Genomic DNA, 21,743 nt, shown 5'->3' with positions numbered 1-21,743 from the left:
TCGAGTGCATTGAGAGTGAAACTCAACTATTGATTCTGTTGGGTCTATAACTTTTTTTATACACTGGCAGTAGCTGCTCCTCTCACCCATCTGTCTGATAAGCTCTAAATGGATCAACAGATCAATTATCCACCTTGCAAATCACAAAATTTCAAAAACCTCAGAATTTAGAGAGTGGACGCAAAATAAGACAAAGGGACAAATTTAAAAAAAAAGAAAAAAAGTAGTTTGTTGTCATCCTGGGACAGACTGCTGTTGTATGACCGCTTTGCAGAGTGGTGGTGATTATTTAACCAGTGGGATACACACAAGGACTCACACGTTGACTTAGCTGCACTATTTACCCAAACACAGATTACAACGCACACAGAGGTAGCGTGACTTCATTCCCTGCTCAGGATGCCATTTTTTCCCTGTGATGCAGCTGCCTGTGTATCATGTGTAGAGACTCACAGCAAACAAGTTCAAGCAAAAAATGCACATCACAACACACAGAGACAGAACAGAAGTTCAGCAGCATTTCCCATATCAGTAACTTTCTCAGGCTAATCATCAATTTTTACATTCAATTTTCCGCTGCATATTTTAGATGGAAAACACTGCTGAAGAGCAGAACAGAAAAATGTTGAGTCAAGTGTTAACAGGTAGAAATAGGAAATGTTAACATCATCTGATCAGATGAGTTAATTTGCATTTTATTTAATTTGCAAATTGGAAAATCATCTCCACGCACTACCTCCCTCTGCAGCGCCTCGTTGGCTGACTGGCTGGAAGACCGTGATCCCATTTGTGGTAAAGAGCTCATATCCTTTAGCGGCATGCGTTCAAACTCAGCCCACTTTTTCTCTATTTCCTCCTCCGTGCGTAGCCTTTGGTTCGATCCCACGCCGGTGCCCTTCCTGGACAACACGGCCTCCCATTGGCTGCTTGTGTTTCTCTCTTCCTGCCACTGGCTGTGCTCCCTCCCTTGTCCCTCCGCTGCTTCTCTCTGGCTGGCCGGGAGAGTGCCGGACGAGGCGGGAACCGGGGACAGCTCGACATAGTCAAACCTGCGATGAGCGTGAGGAGCGGACGTCGGAGCTTCTGACTGAAAGTCGGCGTGACGTGAAGACGGGCGTCGGGACGACAGCTGAAAGCGCGAATGGGAGTTTTCCTTGTCACTGCTGCTGTCAGGCAATCTACAGAAGATTAGAGACAAAAATAAATTAAGAGCCTAGTAAAATAATAATAAAAAACAGCAATTAATAAAGAAACATTTTGTTTTTTTAAACTTCTTCCATCTGATAACCTCAAAAATTCTATTTTAATTAAAAAAATAAATAAAGACAAACATGCATAAATCAGAAATTCATCATGGTTTATCTGCAACAGTGTAAGAAACTCAATATAAAATACTCAACAGATCCCACATAACACCTTTTATTCATAATACAATGAACCAATTTTTGGGAGTTAGGGTGTGCCTCTAATGCACTAAGGACTCAGGAATTCAGGGGTAATACTGCACAGGAATTGAAGGAATTTTTCCACTGAAAATACCCAAAGATCCAGGCCTCTTCATATTAAGCCTGCGAATTAAGACACCGTCTCTAATATGGCTTAAAATTATGCAACAAACTCCTTCTCCTTGCTAGGAGATGTATTTCAAAGGAGTAGATAAGCGGCAAACCTCTCTCAGTCACGCAGTGGCACCACAAAACTTATAACATCTTATTCTTACAAAGATTAACGGCACGAGTGAAGGATCTATTTGCGAGAACTTGGTCACCTCTCTTAATGTATCTGCCTTTTAGGTACAGATGGGGCTTTTTTCCATTTTTTTCTGTATTCTAATTATTGACCATTTTATTTATTTATTATTATTATCATTATTATTATTATTATTAATTTTATTTTTGCTGTGTTTGTTTTCAATCTGAGACGTCTTTGAAAATGTGGAAAACACTATGAAGTTGATTTAACCCTCGTGTTGTCCTTAGGGTCCAAAACAAAGGAAAAATGTGTGGTAATGGATTCGACTCAAGTAAGACTAAAGGTGTAACACAGAATTGATTGACAATTTATACAATATGCTTTAAATAACAGTCAAACCAGGTGGGATCATTTTGACCCCAGAGGACAAAAGGATTACGGCAATCGGAAATCAATAAAAAAATAAATAATTAAATTCATCAAGGTTGATGTAAGTAAGTAAATCAGCTGCAAACAAAGCCTCAACATGATCACTCCAGGAGGTGTAGCTGGCAGTGAGTCATTACGAAAACACAACACAAATTGCTATTCCAAGTAACTAATGAAACTTAGATTCATCTTCGACAGCCAAAGTATACAGTGACTGAATCTGTTCCGGGCAAAGTTGCTGGTTCATGTGAGTAACAGAGCCTCTTATCGGACTGTATTTAGCCAAGGCTGAAACCTGCGTGAGCAATTCAAGAATGCTGAGGCAGCCAATCTTAAAATAATAGGAGTGTAAAAGTACAACTTGTAGAATGAAGCATAAAACCTCCTTCGATGCTGCTGCTTTTTAGGGCAGGAAGATAGAAAGTTCAAGTTAACTGATTATTTCTTTAAGTACAGAAGTTCTTTTTTTATTAAAGAAAGTGACAAATGCTCCTCACATGCTGCCCAGGCTAAATTGATGTTTCATAATGTCAGCATGCCAAAGCTGGTAATTTCAGGGGCTACTTTGATAATGAAACATCTTTTCGCAGGTGCCACCAACACTAAATTGTTGCATTTAAACTTGAGCATTTTGCTGCTCTTGCAGCTTAAAATGCGGCAAAAAATGCAGATTTTCACTGTCTCTAAACTTTTGCTCAAACTGCATGATTGTGCTTTCCCCCTTTTTTTGTCTCACTAAGAAACCCGAAATGTTCAGCTAACAATAATATAAAACAGAGAAAACTAATTATTGACTTTGATTAGGATGGACAAGAAAATGTTAATTCTTATATGATGAGGTATAATTAGTTAATCAGCTATAAAAATGTGATTTTCACAACCGACTGTGCAAGGTGTGAAAAAGTTATATAATAAAACTGCATTTTACCCCTTTTTATCTATCTTTTTTTTATGTAGCACCTTTAAAAACAGAGTTAACAAGGTGCTTTGACTAATAAAGCACAGCACAAATGGGATACGCAGACAGCGATACAACAACGGAAAGCCGAACAGTCCTAATTAGGGTAGAATAAAAATAGTTAGGGTTAGGATAAAAATAAAACCAGAGGATAAATAATGTAAATTGTAAAATGTCAGTATTAAATAATACAAAGACAGGGACCAAAAACAAAAGCAATAAAACCACAAATTAAAAAGGTAAAATAAATAAAAAGTCAACATCAGATGAAACTAAGTCTTTGAAAATGGGTTTTAAAAAGTGGTTTAAAAAAAGTCGGGACTCCTCAGGCAGGTCGTTCCAAAAAGAGCCGCCCTGATGGAAAACGCACAATCACCTTTACGTTTTAATTTTCTCACTGACGAGCTTTAAAATGATCGGTTAAATAAAATTCTACAAATTCTATAAAATCAATCCTAAAACGAACAGGGAGCCAATAGAGGGAAGCCAGGATTCAGGGGGTGATGTGGCGTCGTCTATTAAAACTACATTTTCTTATATTTATATTTCAGTTTTTATATTGTAAAAAGAAACTGGCACTTACTGCGTGAGGTCCGGAGAGCTGCTGGGCCGGATACACTTCTTTAAAACCTCTATCCAATTCCGCCTGATCCCAGCTGTCATGGCCGACAGGGTGAACGCCGCCTCCCGCGTCTGGACAACAAAAGAGAAAACAGGTTAAGGACACAAAGATGTGACAGAACTGGGCTGAGATGGAAACGATAAAGAAAAAGAGAGCGATGCGGAGAGAAAAGGTGGAGGAGAAACAGAAAGAGACTGAGAGCGGGTGTGGTCGACGCTGATAACGAAGACAAAAAGTGAAGAAAAAAAAATCAGTCCATGTGAGAGTGTGACCTGTAACAGAGACACTCACCTGTACCTGAAACCCATAGTTCTTCTCCACATCAAACTCGCACACTTTCACGCAGGATTTTAGGTCAATCTCTCCGTCCAAGTCGTCTTTCTAAACACGAAACACAGGTGCATTTCTTTAAAACTTTATCTCAGCTCATTCAAGCTTTTTAGTGAATATTATTGCTTATTAAAGGAAAAAGACAAATTAAAAAACGTACCTCCTCTGCACTCGAGTCTCTGTAGTATTTCAGTCCAGCATCCGTCAGAACAAACCAATGCTTCTTCCACTAAAATAAAAAAACAGATATCAGTTCATCCAAAACTGAACTGAGCTCAGCAACTTTAATGTGAAAACTTTTAAAACAATACAATGAAAATATATGTAACACAAACAATTTCCACTTGATTTTTAGTGGAGAACGTGGAGAAAAAAAGGCAATGACCAACTTGATAAGAAATGTCCCACAAAATGCAAGAAATCAGCCAAAAAAAACTGACAAGAAAATTACCCAAAAAATAGGGAAAAATGTCCAGAAAACTAAAATAATAATAATAATAATAATAATAATAATAATAATAATAATAATAATAATAACAATAATAATAATAATAATAATAATAATAATAATAATATGTATATTTAAAATTGTCACAAAAATAAATAAGAATAAAATAAATACTTTAAAAATATATATATGTAAGTTCAATCTCCTTTTTAAAAAATAATTTTCTGGGGGGTTTTTTTGTTTGTTTTTTTATGGGGGTTATTTGTTGTTTTTTTTTTTTGTTTTTTTAAACTTTTTTCTGCTTATTTTCTTGTCACTTTTTTACTGTTTTTTGCTTATTTTGGGGCCATGTCTTAACCCACTCATTGCCTTCTATCCACAGTTTTTTTTAAAGAAATCAAACCAATTTGCTTAGGTTTTTAAAAGGTTAAACAGCAGATGTGATTTGTGACGAGAGAAGCTCATTCACTGAAGCGAATCATTCAAAGAGAGGAGACACCTGCTGTGCCTCAAGATATTACCGTGATAACGAGGTTAATCTGCCGCTATCGCCTTACGCACAACATTTCCAATTAGAATCAGGGGATGGAGGCACGGACAGGAAATGACCTCTGAGCAGCTTTACTGTACCGTACCTCTCCGCTATCGTCCAGTTTGGACATCCATCCCTTCTTGAAGTTCAGGAGGTCAGGCTGTGAGGCAAAGAGCACAAAATGTCACATTTACTGACTTTTATCTGGATGTTTGACAGAAATGTTAAATATTTAAAAATAATAAAGACAGGAACTCTCCTGTGAATGTAAGTCAACGTCATTTACTTTTATCAAAGTCACAATGAAGAAAAAGAGCAGGACAGGAAGAAAAAGAAAAGTCACAAAAACAGGTCAAAGAGCTCTTGAAACTATATCGAAGGGCGGGACAATATAATTACATCTCTACACAAGAAATTAGCAGCTAGCACACCACCGCAGGTTTATTCTGTCATTGTACATGAAGACAAATGATACAAAGCTGCTGGCTTTTTTTGCCACAAAGAACATAAACTACTTTCTATTGTGGAGAAACCTGCTTTTCTGAAAACGCACAGTGAAACTGGTACTGGTAAATGCTTCTATTTAAACTTCATGTATATACTTTTTTAGAAACTATGTTTTGTTACTGTTGTTTTTGTGCGGTTGTTGTGTTTTGTGTGAATGTGTAAAAGGCGTCTGTGAATGCAGATAGGTGTGTCAGTACGAGATCATTGGTCGGACACTACGGCAGGTGATTGGCACGTAACCATGACGACTCCCTACATAAAGAGCCGCTGGCGTCGGCTCGGCAGGAACAGTACGACCGTGCATCTTCTTCATATTTCTACCATAGATGTGTTGACTGATTTTTTATCTGACTGATGTCTTTATTTTGAACATGTAAAATACAATAAAAAACATATCAAAAAAGGGATGTGATGAATTCTATTTGCAGATTACCTCAATTTACAAAAACTTAGTTAATTTTAACCCTTTATTTATCTTTTTATTCATGTATTTTTTTATTTATAAGGAGGACAGCTATACAGTAATAGAGGCAGTGCCATGTTCTTTCCTCAGTGGCAAATGAAGCCAAAAACGTTCGATTTCTGGGCCTAAAATTACCGCATATAAATGCAAAATCTGTATGCAATGGGGCAAGATTAAAAAAAAAAAATTTATAGTGTGGCTCTTCTTTCTAAAATGTTATCGGATCAAACTGTGAATGGTTGTGGCACTCAAAAAATGCATTTATTGATTTGTAGAGCATAAGTCTTTGGGAAAAAACCTTTTTGGGCTCAATGGCATAACCTAACGGAGCAGAAAGTTATGATTTTACAGTGTGACCGCTGTGTTGAATTGACTTCAAAGCCCGGCGCTGTTGCTGAGGGTTTGCTTCCAACCAGCCACAACAGCACACAAACACTGAATGCAGCTTTTGCCATGCTGATGGATTTGTTCAGCTGGAGGTGTTTTTTTCATGTGTTTTCCAACCCAAATTCAATTTAAAGAGCACAATTAAAAACAACCGAGTTGATCAAAGTGGTGCACATTAATAAATAGATTTAAAAAACAATAATAATAAAAATAATCAATAAAAAACAGCATAAATATCGTAAGAGAGGACAAAAAACAACAACTGTCAGCTCTCATACAAGGTCTGAAAAAGCCAAGAAGAATAAATGTTTATTATTTATTAAGATTAGATTCTGTGTCGAGCAGAAGCTGCTCTTTTCTGGGGTCTCCATTATTTTCAATAACAAAATTCATTTTACTAAATTACATAAATACACGTCCATAAAATTCATGCTCAAACTAAAACTAAATTCTGACCAGGATCCAGTGTGGTTATTGATGATTGTACATAAACTAAATTATTTTACTGTGTCAGCACGTGGTGTTTCACATGATGACAAAATTGTATGCTTTTCAATCATTCAACAAAAGCCTTATATTGTTAACATAGTATATCAACAACATGCTTATTGCACTGCAGCACTGCAGACACATAAAGACAACAGCTGCATAGACAGGCGCATACAAAACGAAATGACAGGAAACAACACACATCTGTAAAGAAGTCTGTAAAGAATAAGGAAATAAAATTAGTTAATATTTTTTTAAGCAAATTTAAGACCTATCTTTCTAGTTTGGCTTCTAACTGAATTTTATCTATTTATTTATTGACTATTTATGCATTTAGTCTGGTTTAATAGATGGTATATAATTGTGTTATTTTTAACATTTTTATCTGTTATTATACTGTGGGCTATTATTTCATTTACCTTTAATCTACTATTTAGAGTAATTTCTTTCTTTCATTAAAATGACAATTATTATTATTATTATTATTAGTGTTATTTTTATTATTATCATATTTATTTTTCCTCAGTCCCTGGTTTAAAAGAATACTCATTTTTAGTGCTTTAATTAATTACAAAGTCTTGCTATTTTATACATGTGCTTGTGTGTGTGTGTGTGTGTGTGTGTGTGTGTGTGTGTGTGTGTGTGCATGTGTCTGTTTTGCTTGTATGAAAAGGGCTATGCAAATAAAGTCTGACTGACTGATGAATATCTGATGACAGCAGAGACAGAAAGATTAAGCAGCTGAGCTGAGCAGCATTAGTAGTGGTGGGAAGAAAGATCAAGTGTCCACAGTTACTTTTCTGTTCATAACTATGTTGCAAACTATGAAATATTTGGCATTTATCTTGCTCCAGCTGGGCGGTAGCAGAACATGCCTGAAACGTGCTTCAGCTACTCTTCGACATTTCCAGGAACAGACCTGTTCTTGCATTTTGACGTGATGACAGGAAGAGGAAAATACGCGCTCGGTACCTTAAGATGTGGTGATCCCAGATTAAGATTAGTTTCTTTTTCCACCGTACATTCCTCACTTTGCTTATCTCATTCCTGACTTTTAAATCTCTTTCTGCATCCATCATCTTAGCTCCCCACTGGCACTTCATTCCCATCATTTTTTCTTCTCTACTGCAGCTTCTTATTTTTCACTTTATTCCCTCGCTACATCATCTTGCCCAACTTTCTCTGTTTGCAGTCTAATATAATTTCTCTGTCCGTTCTGTCATCTCTGACCACTGCATTTCTGGATTTATACTCCCATCCTGGCATCAGTTGCATTCATGTAAGCCTCAGTATGACCCAATTTTCCCTGTATAAGCCAGTTCATCTATGATACTAGTTTTTTTTAACCCTTATGGCCTGTTTTTATTCTGTATTTTCTGTGCCTGTGTTCATGCATATGGGTTCTCATCTTTTTTAGTAAATACAAATAAAAAATAAAAATAGTAAAAATTACAAATTCCAAGGCAAAAGCCAAGAAATAATACAATGCGTGTTTTTATGCTTTGATGGCTGTGGGATCAAAAAACGATCAAAAAAAGTTTGAATGGGTTTCAGTTGTGCATTTTTTGCACTTAACAGTATGAATGTAACAAGCTGAGGTAGAAATTCCAAGATAAAACCAAAATACACAGTCTTGCCAAAAATTATGCCCTAGAAAATGCTCGGCTAGCAGCCCGTCTGTGAAGAGCCAAAATGCCTCGCAGAAACACTGATTTGTAATGTAAACTGCTTTATTCTGGGTTATTACCAGTTTAAATCACTGGTTGAGTTGGCTTTTGAGAAAAAGATACCTCTGCAGATAATTCGGCTCCTGGTACCTAACTCCTAAACATCTAAATCTTAAGTTTTTAAAAGAAAAAACGTGACACACATAAGCAGGTGCTGCTCTATGACGAGTCAGACTCAGCTGCAGAAACACTGATTTGTAACGTGACGCTGCTTTATTCAGCGTTTTAACCGGTTTTAATCACCGGGTTCGTTTGTTTTGAAAAGGAGGAGACGTCTGCGGATAATTACTACCAATAAAATCCTCCTGAACGTTCGGATCGTTAAAAAAGTGAGCAAACACTGACAGGTGCTTGTTGCAGACAAACAAAACAGCATCAGAGAAACGCTGATGTGGAACTGCTTTTTTCAGCGTTTCACCAGTTTAAATCTCCAGGTCTGTTTGTTTTTTGGAGAAAACCTCCTGAATGATGAATGCTGAAGGAATTCTAACTGGGAGAAGTTTCAGCTGGTTATAATCTGTAATTCTCCCCACTAAATCTCTCTAAATCTTACAAACTGGAGCTTTTAATTAGGGGTTCAACAGATTATCAACGGCTGATTATTGGGGCCGACATTTGGCATTTTGCCGATCATCTGTATTGGCATTTTATTTTAATGTTGCTGATAAAATTAATAAATAAAAAACTGCAAAGAAAGTGTCAGCATGGGAGGAACTTAAAGGCATGCTAAAGGCATTTCAACAAAGTTTTATGTTGGAGTTTGTTGTATATCAAATTCTAAATATTGACAGAAAGATTTTAGTTTTTATTGTAAATGCATATCGGTTCCAAATATGGTTTTTGGTGTCTCATTAACTACTAATAATTGGTCGTATCAGCCCTCGACGTGGCTAAGTCTTTAACACTTAATTATTATCTTTTTAAACAAATGTATGCACATTATTCACCATAATCATGAATACTGTCGGGATCATAAGGTGTGCTGCTATAAATACAACAAGGAGCTCATTTTAAAGTCTTTTTTGGGGGATTTCCACTCAAATTACTATGAGCAAACTATGATGTGTCAGACTTGATCATGAACTCATGCCGTCTCGTCAGTACATGCCGGTATGAGAGGTCAGGGAGCGGCTACGGGAGGACGGAGAGAGAGGGGAGCATCTGCTATGAATAACTCCTCGCTTCTCCTCGTCATGTGCTCTCAGATCTGCGACCTTGCTTCAAAGGTCAGCGACTGAGGAAAGAGGGTCAAACACTGGTGACAGTTTGAGACGACGTCCATTCTTCCCGACGCCCGCCTCGCGTCACTATAGAAGAGTATTGTCTGACGAGTCTCGTCACTGTAAGCCATTTCTGCATGCGTGGCTCTCCTCTTCACTTGTTTATCTTGAGTTAAACAGATTAGCTCTCTGAACAGTGTGAAGAGGATGTGCATAATGATGCACTCTCATTGTAATGACCAGCGACTTTCTTATGCTGCTTTCAGATGTCTTTCACAAGTATTAAAATCCTCTTTACGCTGAGCAAATTGGTTTAATTTCTTTCAAAAACATGCAAAAAAAGGAAATGGGCAACTTGGTAAGAAATGTTCCACAGATTGCAAGAAATCAGTATATTGAGGAAATTATTTTTTAAAAAGCTGGGAAGAAAATGTCTAGGGTAAAAAGAAAAAATATCATAATTGCATATCTAAAAATATGTTTGAGAATTATTTTTAAAGCACTTTTTCCAGGTCATTTCCATTATAGTATTTTTCTTCAATTTGTTGTTCTTACTTATTTATTTGGAATTTTCAGGTAATTGTCGTGTACTTTTTTACTCATTTCTTGTTAATTTTTGGGTCATTTCTTCTTTTCTTTGTTGCCTTCTTCTCGTGTTTTTGAAAGAAATCAAGCTGCTCAGGTTTTCAAGAGTAACATCAATGACATTTTACCATTTTCTCATTCTCATTAAATTTAGCTCCGGAGAAAAAACCTTCCTGTTGTCTCAGCCCAATTCTAATTCAAGATCTTAAAATGCTCTTTTCTTCCTCTCACTGCACCACTCTATATTTGTCTGAAATAATTCGCCCCTGAGATAACCATAAGATCCAAAAGAAACTTTATTGGCTAATTAACTAACTAATTTTAGAATTTTGTCTCATTGGTCACAATTAAGTCTCAACTTTGAGTATTTTATCTGTTTTATCAGAACAATTTTCATTTCTGAGAAGTCTCTGGGAGCAGTTTGGAGAAGCAATACCTTGAAGCTATTTAAAAAAAACAAAAACAAACATTAGTGTGGTTTTCTTAGCTGTGCAAATACTGGAGTGTGTCACAGCTGGCTGTAAAAACTGACACAGACGGTTCAAGCTACTGGCTAATGCTACTGTAAACAACACAAGGTGCACAGATGAAACTAACACCACACATGGAAACCAGCATTTTTAAGAGGCGTTTGTAACAGTAACATAACTGTACACATCTTAATTTAACTGGGAACTTCCGCATTCAAAGAACAGAAAAAAACAAAGCAGTTTTAAGCAACAGGCTGAAGTTAAACACTTTGCTGCTGTGGTTGGGGGTCGGCAACAAATGTATTTTAGCCACCTTAAAAAAGTCCCATCTCAATAGTATCAATATTAGTTTCAACAAATGTTAAATTGAGAGTATTTTCACAGCTTTGTGTAATACTCTGTGCAAAAAAAGCATCACCTAAACCCATTTAAACTGCAATTTTTTATCCAACACTCATCAAAGCATACAGTAATTTTATTATTTCTGGGTATATTATTTTACAGCATTATTATAATTTTTAAGCTTCTTTTTTTAAGGTAATTTCTCGCTTTTTTGTTGTCTTTCTTTCCCCTTTTAAAAGGCTTTTTGGCAAAAAGTCTATGTAATTTTCTTGTACTTGGCTCATGATTGTATTTCCATCTTTGCTAAACAAGTTTTGTGTGAAAAGAATAAAACCCAGTTAAATGTAGACTTCTGTCCCAAATATAAGCCTGTTGAGTGCGGTGATTTAAACAAATAATAATTTAAGTTTTACGGTATGTTTTGTTGCTGGCCCCCATCTGCAACAGTACATTGCTTAGTTCCAGTGTCGGTACACCTGTCTGCTTCTCCAAACTGGGGGCATGTTGACTAAAATCTACTTTTGTAATTAACTGTCTATGCATTAGTTCCCCATATGACCCCACTTTAAAAAATATCTGAACTACCCCTTTAACGTGCACACCCCTCGAGCCAAACAAACCAGAAAAGACCGTTAAAAACTGTTGAGGTTATCAGCATTAACCGCCCTTAAAAACACAATTTAACCAAAAATGAGACACGAAAATGGCCGTATCTCGAGCCAAATTTCATTTTAAAAAATGAACATATACTTCTGTTTGATGTATACATTCAGGAAGGAGTGACAGACAGGAAAAACAAAACTGCTTTTTTCAACTTACCGTCATGATAACAGGATCCGGAGAGGGTGAGATAAAGACAAAAGACAAGTACCGTTACCTCACGAAAATAAAACCCTACTTTAGCTGAAGTTCACCGCGCAGTTTAGTTAAAACTTTCGGGGGAAAAAACACTTTCTCGCTGACGAAATTAGATAAAACCCCGCCATTCATCCCCCATGTTAACTTAATCAAGCGAGCCGCCAGCAGCAGATCCAGTCTTAAGGGGGAAGCACATCGACCCGAGTAAACACGAAAAACTCCGCTTTTTGGTTAAATAAAACGTAATTTCACAACTTTTTAACAAGTCGTGGGGAGCTAGCGTTACTCCTCAGCCTCGGTTTGCTGTCTCGCTGCTCTCTCTCGGCTCTGTCTGCCACTTCCTGGGCGGATCCGCGAAGACCGTTTGAGAAAACAAGCCTACCTAAACCACACGGTGCTCGGCCCTGAAAACCCCCGGGTGTCCGGGGACCTCCAGGGGCTGAGGGGGATCCAGAGGGGTCCCCAATACCACGAGGATGAACATAACTGAGTAAATGCACCCAAAATCAGACGAAATCGTTTAAAACAAACTGTTTAATATGAAGTGTCACTTTTACTCGAAACTAAACTTTAAAATCTTGGGGCACCTACACATGGAAACTTTAGTGCTGCCTTGTAGAAATTTAGGGACTGTTCGTTATTTCTCAGAGGTGGGGGGAGGCTTGAGTGTGACTTTTTAAATCTTAAACCAGAGTTCCCGCAAATTCTTAATTGGTATTAAATTGACTTAAATCAACTGCTGAAAATACTCAGACATGTTTTCTAATTTTGCATTATAAAATCTTAATAATTTGTAATATCTATTTTTTGGGAAAATAATTTGATATATTATTTCTATGGGGGGATCTTGAGGGGTCCTCACACCACGAGGAAGAACATAACTCCAGATAATCGCACCGAAAGCAATGAAAAAATATTTAAAAATGACTACTCTGACTCCCTTGGTGCTCTCTTGTACAAATTTAGAGACTGTTAGTTATTTATGACAGGGGAGTGGGTGGTGCAAAACAGTGGAGGCACTTCAAATATTTTTTTAAGCACTGGGGAGGGACATATGGACTGTACTTTATTTATCAGAGGCAGGGTGTGACTTAGTGTTTTTTTAGTCTTGACCAGGGTTCCCACAAATCCTTAAAAAGTCTTAAAAAGCATTAAATTCATGAATGTAAAAAATATTTACAGAAAATGCTTTTAAAAATTTTGGTCAAATAAATACAAAATATAGCCATTTAAAGTTGTATTCGAAAGCCAAAAATTGTCAAATGTCAAAGATTATTTGACATATTATTTGCACAACCCCCTTTTGTATTTTGTATTTATTTTAATGCCCTCCAAACCGTAAGTGGGTTTTAAAGGCATGTTGTTGTTTTTTCAAAATCACACAATTTATCTTTATTAAAAAAAACTGTGAAATAAGGTTAATTGTAGTGGAGGGAGGGTCGTGCATTTCACTCGTCACTCAGGGAAAAATATTTGTAGATCCAGGGAGGGTCATCATATTAAAAAAAAAAAACTTTTTAAAAATCACCACCCCTGTACTCTAATAAATAAAGTACAGTCCCTTACTTGCTGTATTTTCCAGCCTGAAAACATTTTAGGCTTGCAAACAAAGTGGCACTCCCCCCTCCAAAATCCTCTCTTGGTAGCTATTGGTTTCAGTTCAGGAATTTCAACACATGCCCCAGCAGACCACAATTGACAAAGCTCAGTCAGTCTTATGAAATGCCTGTAGGGTGTAGGTGAAGTCTATAGACACGCAGCGAACAGCCGTTAACAGTTAAACTGTAGATACTGCAGCAGCTTTGGGTGCCAAGTACATAAAACTTTTACAATTATAGACAGGATCTGTGAGAAGCTTCCAACATGCCTAGTAAATGTGTAACAAAAAGATACTGTACATTTAAATAGACTGAAGGGCAGTAAATTTGTTTTGAAGCATGTGTGTGGCAGGTTTATTATGCTCACTGCAAATATTAGTGTTAGGAAAATGTACTTTCACCCTCAGCAGGAGGAGAGAGGTTGTTTCCCACATACACACAGTAAGAGCACATTTACAGTAAATACACGCTGTATCACGTACCTGCATTTGTTCTGATCTGTGGTGGTTACCTTTCCAAGAACTGCCCTCATCTGCCGTGGGACTGCCAGACCTCTGGAAAAGACCAGCTCGCAGTTATGAAGATAATCAACGTGCCACTGAGCAAACACAAAAACCTCCGCAGTTTCACATCCACAGACTATTTCTGATCTGCTGCATGGTATGTGGAAGATGTGGTTAAGCATTAACATATTCTGCAGGTGACAACCGCACAGCTGCAATTCCACTGCAATGGATTATATTGTGCAAGGGAGAAAATGTGCTTAAGGGGAGACACTACATGCAATGGCTTTTTTTGGAAAAATTTAAATGGAAAATTTAATCCAAATGAGAAAGAGAAAAAGGGGAATTTATTTTATTTTTTATTTTGTATCTGCCCATTTATGTTTACATACTAGTTTGTACATTCCAATACAGCATAAGGCACCTATTTGTATATTTTTGTAATTCCTCACACACTTCATGTACTCAGCACATTATACGTATTTAACATTTTTGCATATTTTTACATACTGGTGTGAAATTGAAGCATAATACATATATTTTATATTTTTACTAATGCACATATTTATAATATTTTTTAATCTTATTTTTTTTATCTTATTTTATACTTAACATCATTGTTATTTTCGTACTTCTCATTTCTACTTTAATTCTCCATGCTTAGCATCAGACAGACTGTGATGGATCACAATCTTCCCTCAATGAAGTATTTCTGATTTAAAAAATAAATTAAAAATTAATTTAAAAAAACACAACACAAACATAGTTTTATATTTTTCAAAAAAAGCAATTATTGGGGGAAGTTGTTTTGTCAAAAAACGTATGGAATTTTAGAATATATAATTTTAAATGCAGAAAACGTTTTTTCTCATTGTCTATGCCAGAAATATCCACTTCAGTGACGCTTACATTCACCAAACATTTTATTCAGAAAAACATGACAAAAATGTTTGGTTTTGTTGTTTTTTTTTTACAATTGCAGACAGTGTTTTTTTATTTTCTGTGATGAAGAGAAATATCCTAAATTTACTCTGTAAAGACTTTTGACTATGTCAACAAAATTAAAAAGAAAGAACTTTGAACCTAGCTTTATCAAGAGCTCAGGCTACTGCTCTGGAAATACATGCAAAATAGTGCATATTAAATTAGAAGGGGTCTCAACTGTATTTTTAAACATAACAAAATACTTGTTTTAATGTGATTAATCAGGTGGCAAAGTTTCATATTGATATCTAATAGTTAAAAGTTTAATTCTATTCACTGGTAGTGTCTTCCCTTAATGCAATGCACTCAGTTTTATGCTTGATTCCCAGCCCTTTCTATGCTGTTACCACTTTTTCTCTATATATGCTTTGAAATCTCAAAAATCCAAAGGGCTGAGTCAGTGTACTACTGTAGTTTGCTAAATGTAATATTCTGCCTATAATGTGCAGTTTTATCAAGGCTACTCTAATAAAACATGGGTTTAGACAGCTAAATCAATAAGTTAAGTTTAAAAAAACCCAAAACTCAGCTAGCTAAGCTTTTTTCATCCATTAATAAAACACTCGTTCGCCACCACCAGCCTACCTGCAGGGAGGTGGAGGACTGAGCTCGGGATAGATGCCCACTGCCACCGTAGTGCCAGTCCCTCTCAGTGTCCCCTGTGTCATCCCACTCTCTGGAAGGATGCTTGCTCAGGGAGTGGCTGAAACAACACAAACACAACATAATTTTTCTATTTCTTTCCAATTTCTGCATCATTAAAGGTCCCTTATTGTACTCATTTTCAGGTTCATACTTATATTTGGGGTTTCTATTAGAACACGTTTACATGCTTTTTTGTAAAAAAAAAAGAAAAACATTTTTCTCATACTGACTGAATAAAACCGTATTCACCCTCTGTTTGAAATGCTACATTTCAGCGCCTATTTCCTTAAGACACACTCTTGAAAAACCAAACCTGCTCTCATTGGTTAATGTTTTCACGTTTTCCACATCTATGCTCTATGGCTCTATGTTTCTTTGCATCAGCAGCATCATTTCAGCCGAGCAGTGACCGGGATGACACTATAGCGGCAGCTTATGTAGTATAGTTGTGACATCACAGATTTGAAAAATTTTGACAGCTGGTTTAAAGGCAGTTTCTGAGTACACACTGCGTGCATGAAAATGTGTAAAAGGTTACTTAACACCAACAATGATAAGCTATCCATAAACCCCTTTGAAACCTGGAACATCAGTTCTGTTGTGCTTCGTTCAGATGCCTTTCACATGCATTTAAATCTTGCCTTTTAAAAGACCTTTGTTTTAAAACATGACTAAAACGGAAATTAGCGACTTGGCAAGAGATGTACCACAAATTGCAAGAAATTAGGAAAAGGTGACAATAAAATGGCCGATATGGAATAAAGTCTTCTCACAATATTTTTTTTCATATCAGTAGCTATCGACATATGTCACGATATACATCAAATCACTATTTCTGTAAAACGCTGTGGCTGTCAAACACTCAGCTGTTCTAGAGTCAAAATCATTCACTGCATTTGGTTCGCTACAGCGCTATCCTTATTATCATTGGCTGTTCGTGTTGTCTGTCAAAACATGGCTGAAATGTGTTTTATCGATTATGTCTCATATTTCAAACAAGGAAAAGTTATTTTGCGATTGGTATCATTATCGTTTTATCGCTCAGCCCTTGTTAATGGGTGTCAGGCTATCGAAAGCAAAAATAATCAAAAGTGTCATCCCTAGTTTGTGATACGTATTACATGGCACCTATACATGCTTTATGATAAAAAAAAAATGAAAAGACATGGAAATCTGACTTTTTACAGTAGGGGGCCTTTGACCATAAACATGACAGTAACTGGTCTATTTCTCAATGTGTTTCAATATAAAATCACTTCTGTTCTCTGCACTGAAAAACGAGTCTGACCTGGCTGGTTTAAAGAGCTCCTGTCTCCGAGAAGGCTGCTGGTTCGGAGGCCGCCCGGCGTGGCCCGGCACTTCTCTCTGATGGATCATTTTGACTTTCGGCACGTCGGCCATCATGGCGTACTCCTCCCTGCTCCGTCCTGTGGACCCCACCGACATTTGGCCTGACTCTGAGGACTCCATGGAGCTCTGGGAGGAGGTGTGTGTCCGCAGTTGAATCTGAGGTGCGGGTGAAGGGCTCCGAATGCGGTGGGAGGGTCTCTTATCATTTGGGGAAAGGCAGCGATCTTCATGGCCGTGTCTGCTGACCCCAGATCTGCTGCCGGGGCTCCTGGGTGTTTCCAATGTGACAAAAGCTTTTCTGCTGCCGATTGTGGTCGGTCTGGAGGGTGAAGCAGCTCGAGATAACGAAGAGCTGTGCAGGGAGTGGGTTGACTCCCGCCAGGAGCGCTGTGACCGATAGGAGTCAGATTTTGTGTCATTGTAAGTATTTTTTCTCTGAAAGGAATGGCTGGACTCTCCGTTAGTGGCATTTCTGAGGATGGAGTATCCTGGAGGATCACTGTTTCGAACAGGAGATGGTTTGCGACTGTAATTCTTGCTGTTAATGGAACTGCTGGTTTCTGTTTTCCGCAGTGAGCGCTGGTCAGGAGCATCATAGCTTCTCCTAGAGGGCGACAAACTTTGGCTATCACGACTTCTGACAGAGCTATTTGCTTCAGACTTGCGCAGCAGAGACTGAGAAGGCGCTTCATAGCTCCTCCTCGAAGGGGAAGAGTTGCGACTTTCACGACTACGACCATGTAAAGAACCACCGGTGTCTGTTTTCCTAAGCTGATACTGAGTTGGAGTTTCACAGCTTCTTCTTCCAGGAGAAGAACAACGGCTGGCTTGACCCCGACTTCCAATGACAGGGCTGGATTCAGTCTTACGGAGCACAGACTGACTTGTGTCGTAACCTCGTCTGGATGGAGTCATGGTGGGGCTTTCATGTTCTTCATCATTCGGTCCGTTTTTAGCTGTTGAGTTACGTAACAGAGCCTGGCTTTCAATGTCATAGCCTTCTCTTATGGGGGAGCCACAGCGTCCATGGTGACTACGTCCGCTCAGAGACAACACTGATTCAGATTTACGAAGAATGGATTGGCTTGACGAGTAATTTCTCCTTGGCGGTGAATATTTCTGACTGTCAGAAGTTCTTCTAGAGGGAGACGGAGTGCGACTGTCGTGCCCACGTCCGAGAGATGAACTGCTGGCGAATTCAGTTTTGCGAAGGGACATTTGGCCTGAAGTGGTATAGTCCCTCCTTGACGGAGATGAGCTCCTGCTGTCACACCTCCGACCACTCAAAGACCCACTTGTTTCATTTTTTCTCAAAGCACTCCTAAAATCAGAAACTGAGCCGGACTGGGATTTCAACGAACTTGTGAATGATTTAAAGTTTCTTGGCAGAGTTCCTGACTCAACACGGCGCCCATAAGTGCCTTGCAAAGAGTTTCTTGACCCTTGCTGTGTCCCTTGAGACCATCCTCCGCCATCAAAGTTGTGTCTGCTGAGGGAAGTAGTGGACTCACTGCGTCTGAACGGTGAGTTCCCACGAGAAGGAGATGGAGAGCGTGACTGCAGAGCCGAGCTTTGCCTTGAGGACTCAATACGTCCTGACTGATAGGTAGAGGAAGTGTTTCCTTGGCCATATGAGCTGCTGAAACCTTTTCGTCCGGTTGAGGCAAGCGACTCTGCGATCTTAAAAGGAGTCGGACTTGGAGAGCGAGGGCCAACTTGTGCCTCAACCTCAACTGCAACTTCATAGGGGTCAGGAGCTGGGATTTCAGCATGCATATCCTCATTTACAGCCTCCGGCATCTGCCTTTCAGAGGCAACACCAAGATTAGGGTTTCTGAAGGGGATGGTGTCTTTGGGCTCTACGTTTCTGCTGCTGAAGATGGGATGCCCTCTCTCAAAATGTCGGTAAGGAGCAGGCGGGCTGTTGTCACGCAGCGAACGGGCACCTGCTGCCCTCCCAAGGGAGAAGTACCCACTTTCTCGCTTCTGTCTGCCTTCTTTAAACCCTGTAAGAAAAAGAGAAGTTGCACATTGTGACAGAAATAGAAAGAAGGAGGGGTAACATGATGCACACATCAAAGATCAACTACTCTGAAACTACCGCAGGTTTCCTGACACAAACCGAGCTATATTGTATTACTGATAATTGCTCTGGGACACCTCAGCTGGTGACATCAAACAGTATTGCCAAGTAAAGAACACCTTTGGCTGTAACTGGATATGGATTGGTCAAGTGCTTGTAAGTCATAGGTTTACTGAAGGCTGGGGTGCAGGACTCATTCGACATGTGCTGCATCTTTTCCAACTCTATCTGCCAAGAAATTAATGAAGGAACTGACAAACAATACAGGAGGTCAGCTTTCATGCACCTGATTGACTGCTGAAGTTGTCCCTGCCCCGAGCTTCGTCCATCCAGGCCCGGGGGTTGGGCCGGTGGGGTGGAGGGTCGAGCCGGGTCATGGCGAGTTTGGTGGTGCGGCGACGGATGGGCAGGTACTCGTCCTCTGCGCTGACGGAGCCACTGAACTCTTGGTAGTCGCTCTGGTCACGACAGCTACGGGGAAGAGGAGATGGGAGAAGAATGACGAGAGAAGAGATGGAAAGGTGAGAGACGGAGAGTGAGGAGGACGAGGGAGGAAGGGAGAAAGGTAAGAGGCAAAAGAAGGAAGAGAGAACGATTTCATAGAGTGATTAAAGAAATTAAAATGCCAGTACCAATACCAGTAACCTTAAAATAATACCAGTACCAACAGAGTATACTGATACTGATACCTCTGATACTGATACCTTTTTCTACCTACAGTTGCTCGGTATAGCCACAATTTTGAACATTTTGGTGGCATGTCGGCACATTGAACTGCTGGATTCGTCAAATACGCTGCGCTCAACTTCACCACACCACAGACTGTATTAATTTTAGCTTCTGTGTTAGTGGGCCAACCACACATGGCACTAAATCAAGAACACTTGGGGTGATTGGCTGCAAGATAAAAAAAAAATACAAATAGTCTTTTATCTATCATCTGGTTACAAAAAGACTCTAATGCGGGTATCATTTGATTTCAGAGGTTTTGGTATTATTTGGTATCAGGGTTCCTGCAGCTTTAGGCAGGTTATATTTGAGACTTTTTTAAAAAAATGCCAACAGGACTGACGTTTAAGACCAAATTTCTAATATCCAGTTTTATTTTTCCCAAATGTTTTTTTGTAACATAAAATGAGTTTTTTTGTCCAGTGAAAAAGTTTAATTATCTACATATAATGTTGAAGAAAAGGGACGCTTTTTACAGCGGAGCACGTGGAATATAATGAGCATATTATATTATCATAAACATATCTATTTGGGCTACCAGTAAAGGTACAAAATATCTGGCATTTCTGAATGGGGTTTCTTGGTGATTTTGTTTAGAGATTCCAATATTTGGATTACCAACATGATGAGCCAAAGACGAGGAATTTATTGTATTATTTGATAAAAAATAAATGTTTCAGATTATTTTGAAACTGCACAATGCAACATCAGAAAAAAACATTCACGGTCATGCTTCCCTAGCTGAGCATTTTTTGAGACTTTTGAATGATTAATTTAAGTCAGTTTAATACCAAGTAAGACCTTATTTTTAGATTAATGACTTCTAATGACTTTTAAGACTTTTGAAGGATCTGCAGGAACCCTCCAGTATATTCTGGTCGATACCTTGAAGATAGTGAGTACCGAAATCAAGCCCTTGTAACTTTGTAAGTGAATCTTGTAACATGAAAGATGCAGAAAACTTGGTGAACAGAACAAGAAAAACTTAAAAGTATTGTGGTGACAATACAGTTACTGAAATAGCAATATTCATACATTTTCATGGACAAAATTTCAAAACTTTTCCATGACCTTTAAAGGACCCCTAATAAAATGTATGACAACGTATAACATGAGCACAACTGCATGGTATACTTCACTCCAAATGTTAACAATAGTATGAAAAATAAACAGAAACCTTTTCAAATCTCCAATAGTTGGTTGTGCAACAAAATTCCATCACTTTTCCAAAACTTCGAATTAATTTACAAATTGCATGACTTTTTCCAGTCCCGAAAAATGAAACTATTGCAATTTTTCTATGGCACCAGGAACCCTAAACAATATACAATAAAGTCTACAGTTCCAGCTCTCCTAAATGACGGATTATCATCATCTTACCTGTCAGTGCTGTCGTCGTCGTCACCGTCACAGATATAAAGCTCACAGTCGGGGCTCAGGATGCACAAAGAGCTCTCCCTATAACCCAGACGGCCTCCATTGACATCACAGTAGCTGCTCACCACCGACAGACCGTCAGAGTCCTCCTGATAGGATGATAAGGTGAGACACAAGCCAATCACAACGGCGAACCAAACTCTCAGAGGAAGCAGCACTGATGATGTGACGAGTACTGAATTAACTAACAACTTTTTCTATACCTGCACTGGAAATAATCACTTCCTTTACAATCAGGGTAGGAATCCTAGATCTATTTGTCTGTCTCTTTGAGTTAGAGGGTTAGCTGAAGAGTGTCTGTCCTCTGAGTGTGTCCTCTCTGACACACACTCACATGTTCAGTCTGCTGTTCGAT

The 21,743-nt window shown here is 38.4% G+C and overlaps 1 protein-coding gene across 2 annotated transcripts in view; it reads right to left on the bottom strand.

Annotated features, from left to right (window-relative positions):
• Nucleotides 1–21,743, bottom strand: part of triobpb (TRIO and F-actin binding protein b) — a 32,620-nt gene that overhangs the window by 9,764 nt on the left and 1,113 nt on the right. The window contains exons 2-11 of one of the 2 annotated variants that reach the window (XM_088091355.1): nucleotides 21,332–21,477; nucleotides 19,509–19,693; nucleotides 17,078–19,145; nucleotides 15,730–15,847; nucleotides 14,140–14,211; nucleotides 5,115–5,171; nucleotides 4,192–4,260; nucleotides 3,993–4,082; nucleotides 3,663–3,772; nucleotides 737–1,178 (exon numbers count right to left, since the gene is read on the bottom strand). In XM_088091355.1, coding sequence (XP_087947481.1) covers nucleotides 737–1,178; nucleotides 3,663–3,772; nucleotides 3,993–4,082; nucleotides 4,192–4,260; nucleotides 5,115–5,171; nucleotides 14,140–14,211; nucleotides 15,730–15,847; nucleotides 17,078–19,145; nucleotides 19,509–19,693; nucleotides 21,332–21,477 — 3,357 coding nt within the window. Of the gene's footprint in view, nucleotides 1–736; nucleotides 1,179–3,662; nucleotides 3,773–3,992; nucleotides 4,083–4,191; nucleotides 4,261–5,114; nucleotides 5,172–12,020; nucleotides 12,408–14,139; nucleotides 14,212–15,729; nucleotides 15,848–17,077; nucleotides 19,146–19,508; nucleotides 19,694–21,331; nucleotides 21,478–21,743 lie in introns of those variants that run through there. The other variant, XM_042505791.2, reaches the window with a different exon arrangement.

This window comes from Plectropomus leopardus, chromosome 18 (assembly GCF_026936395.1).
Source record: "Plectropomus leopardus strain MGB_pleo_1.0 chromosome 18, ASM2693639v1, whole genome shotgun sequence".
Lineage (NCBI taxonomy): Eukaryota > Metazoa > Chordata > Actinopteri > Perciformes > Serranidae > Plectropomus > Plectropomus leopardus.
Note: the sequence above shows the minus strand (reverse complement) of the source record. Positions and strands in the feature narration are given on the sequence as shown.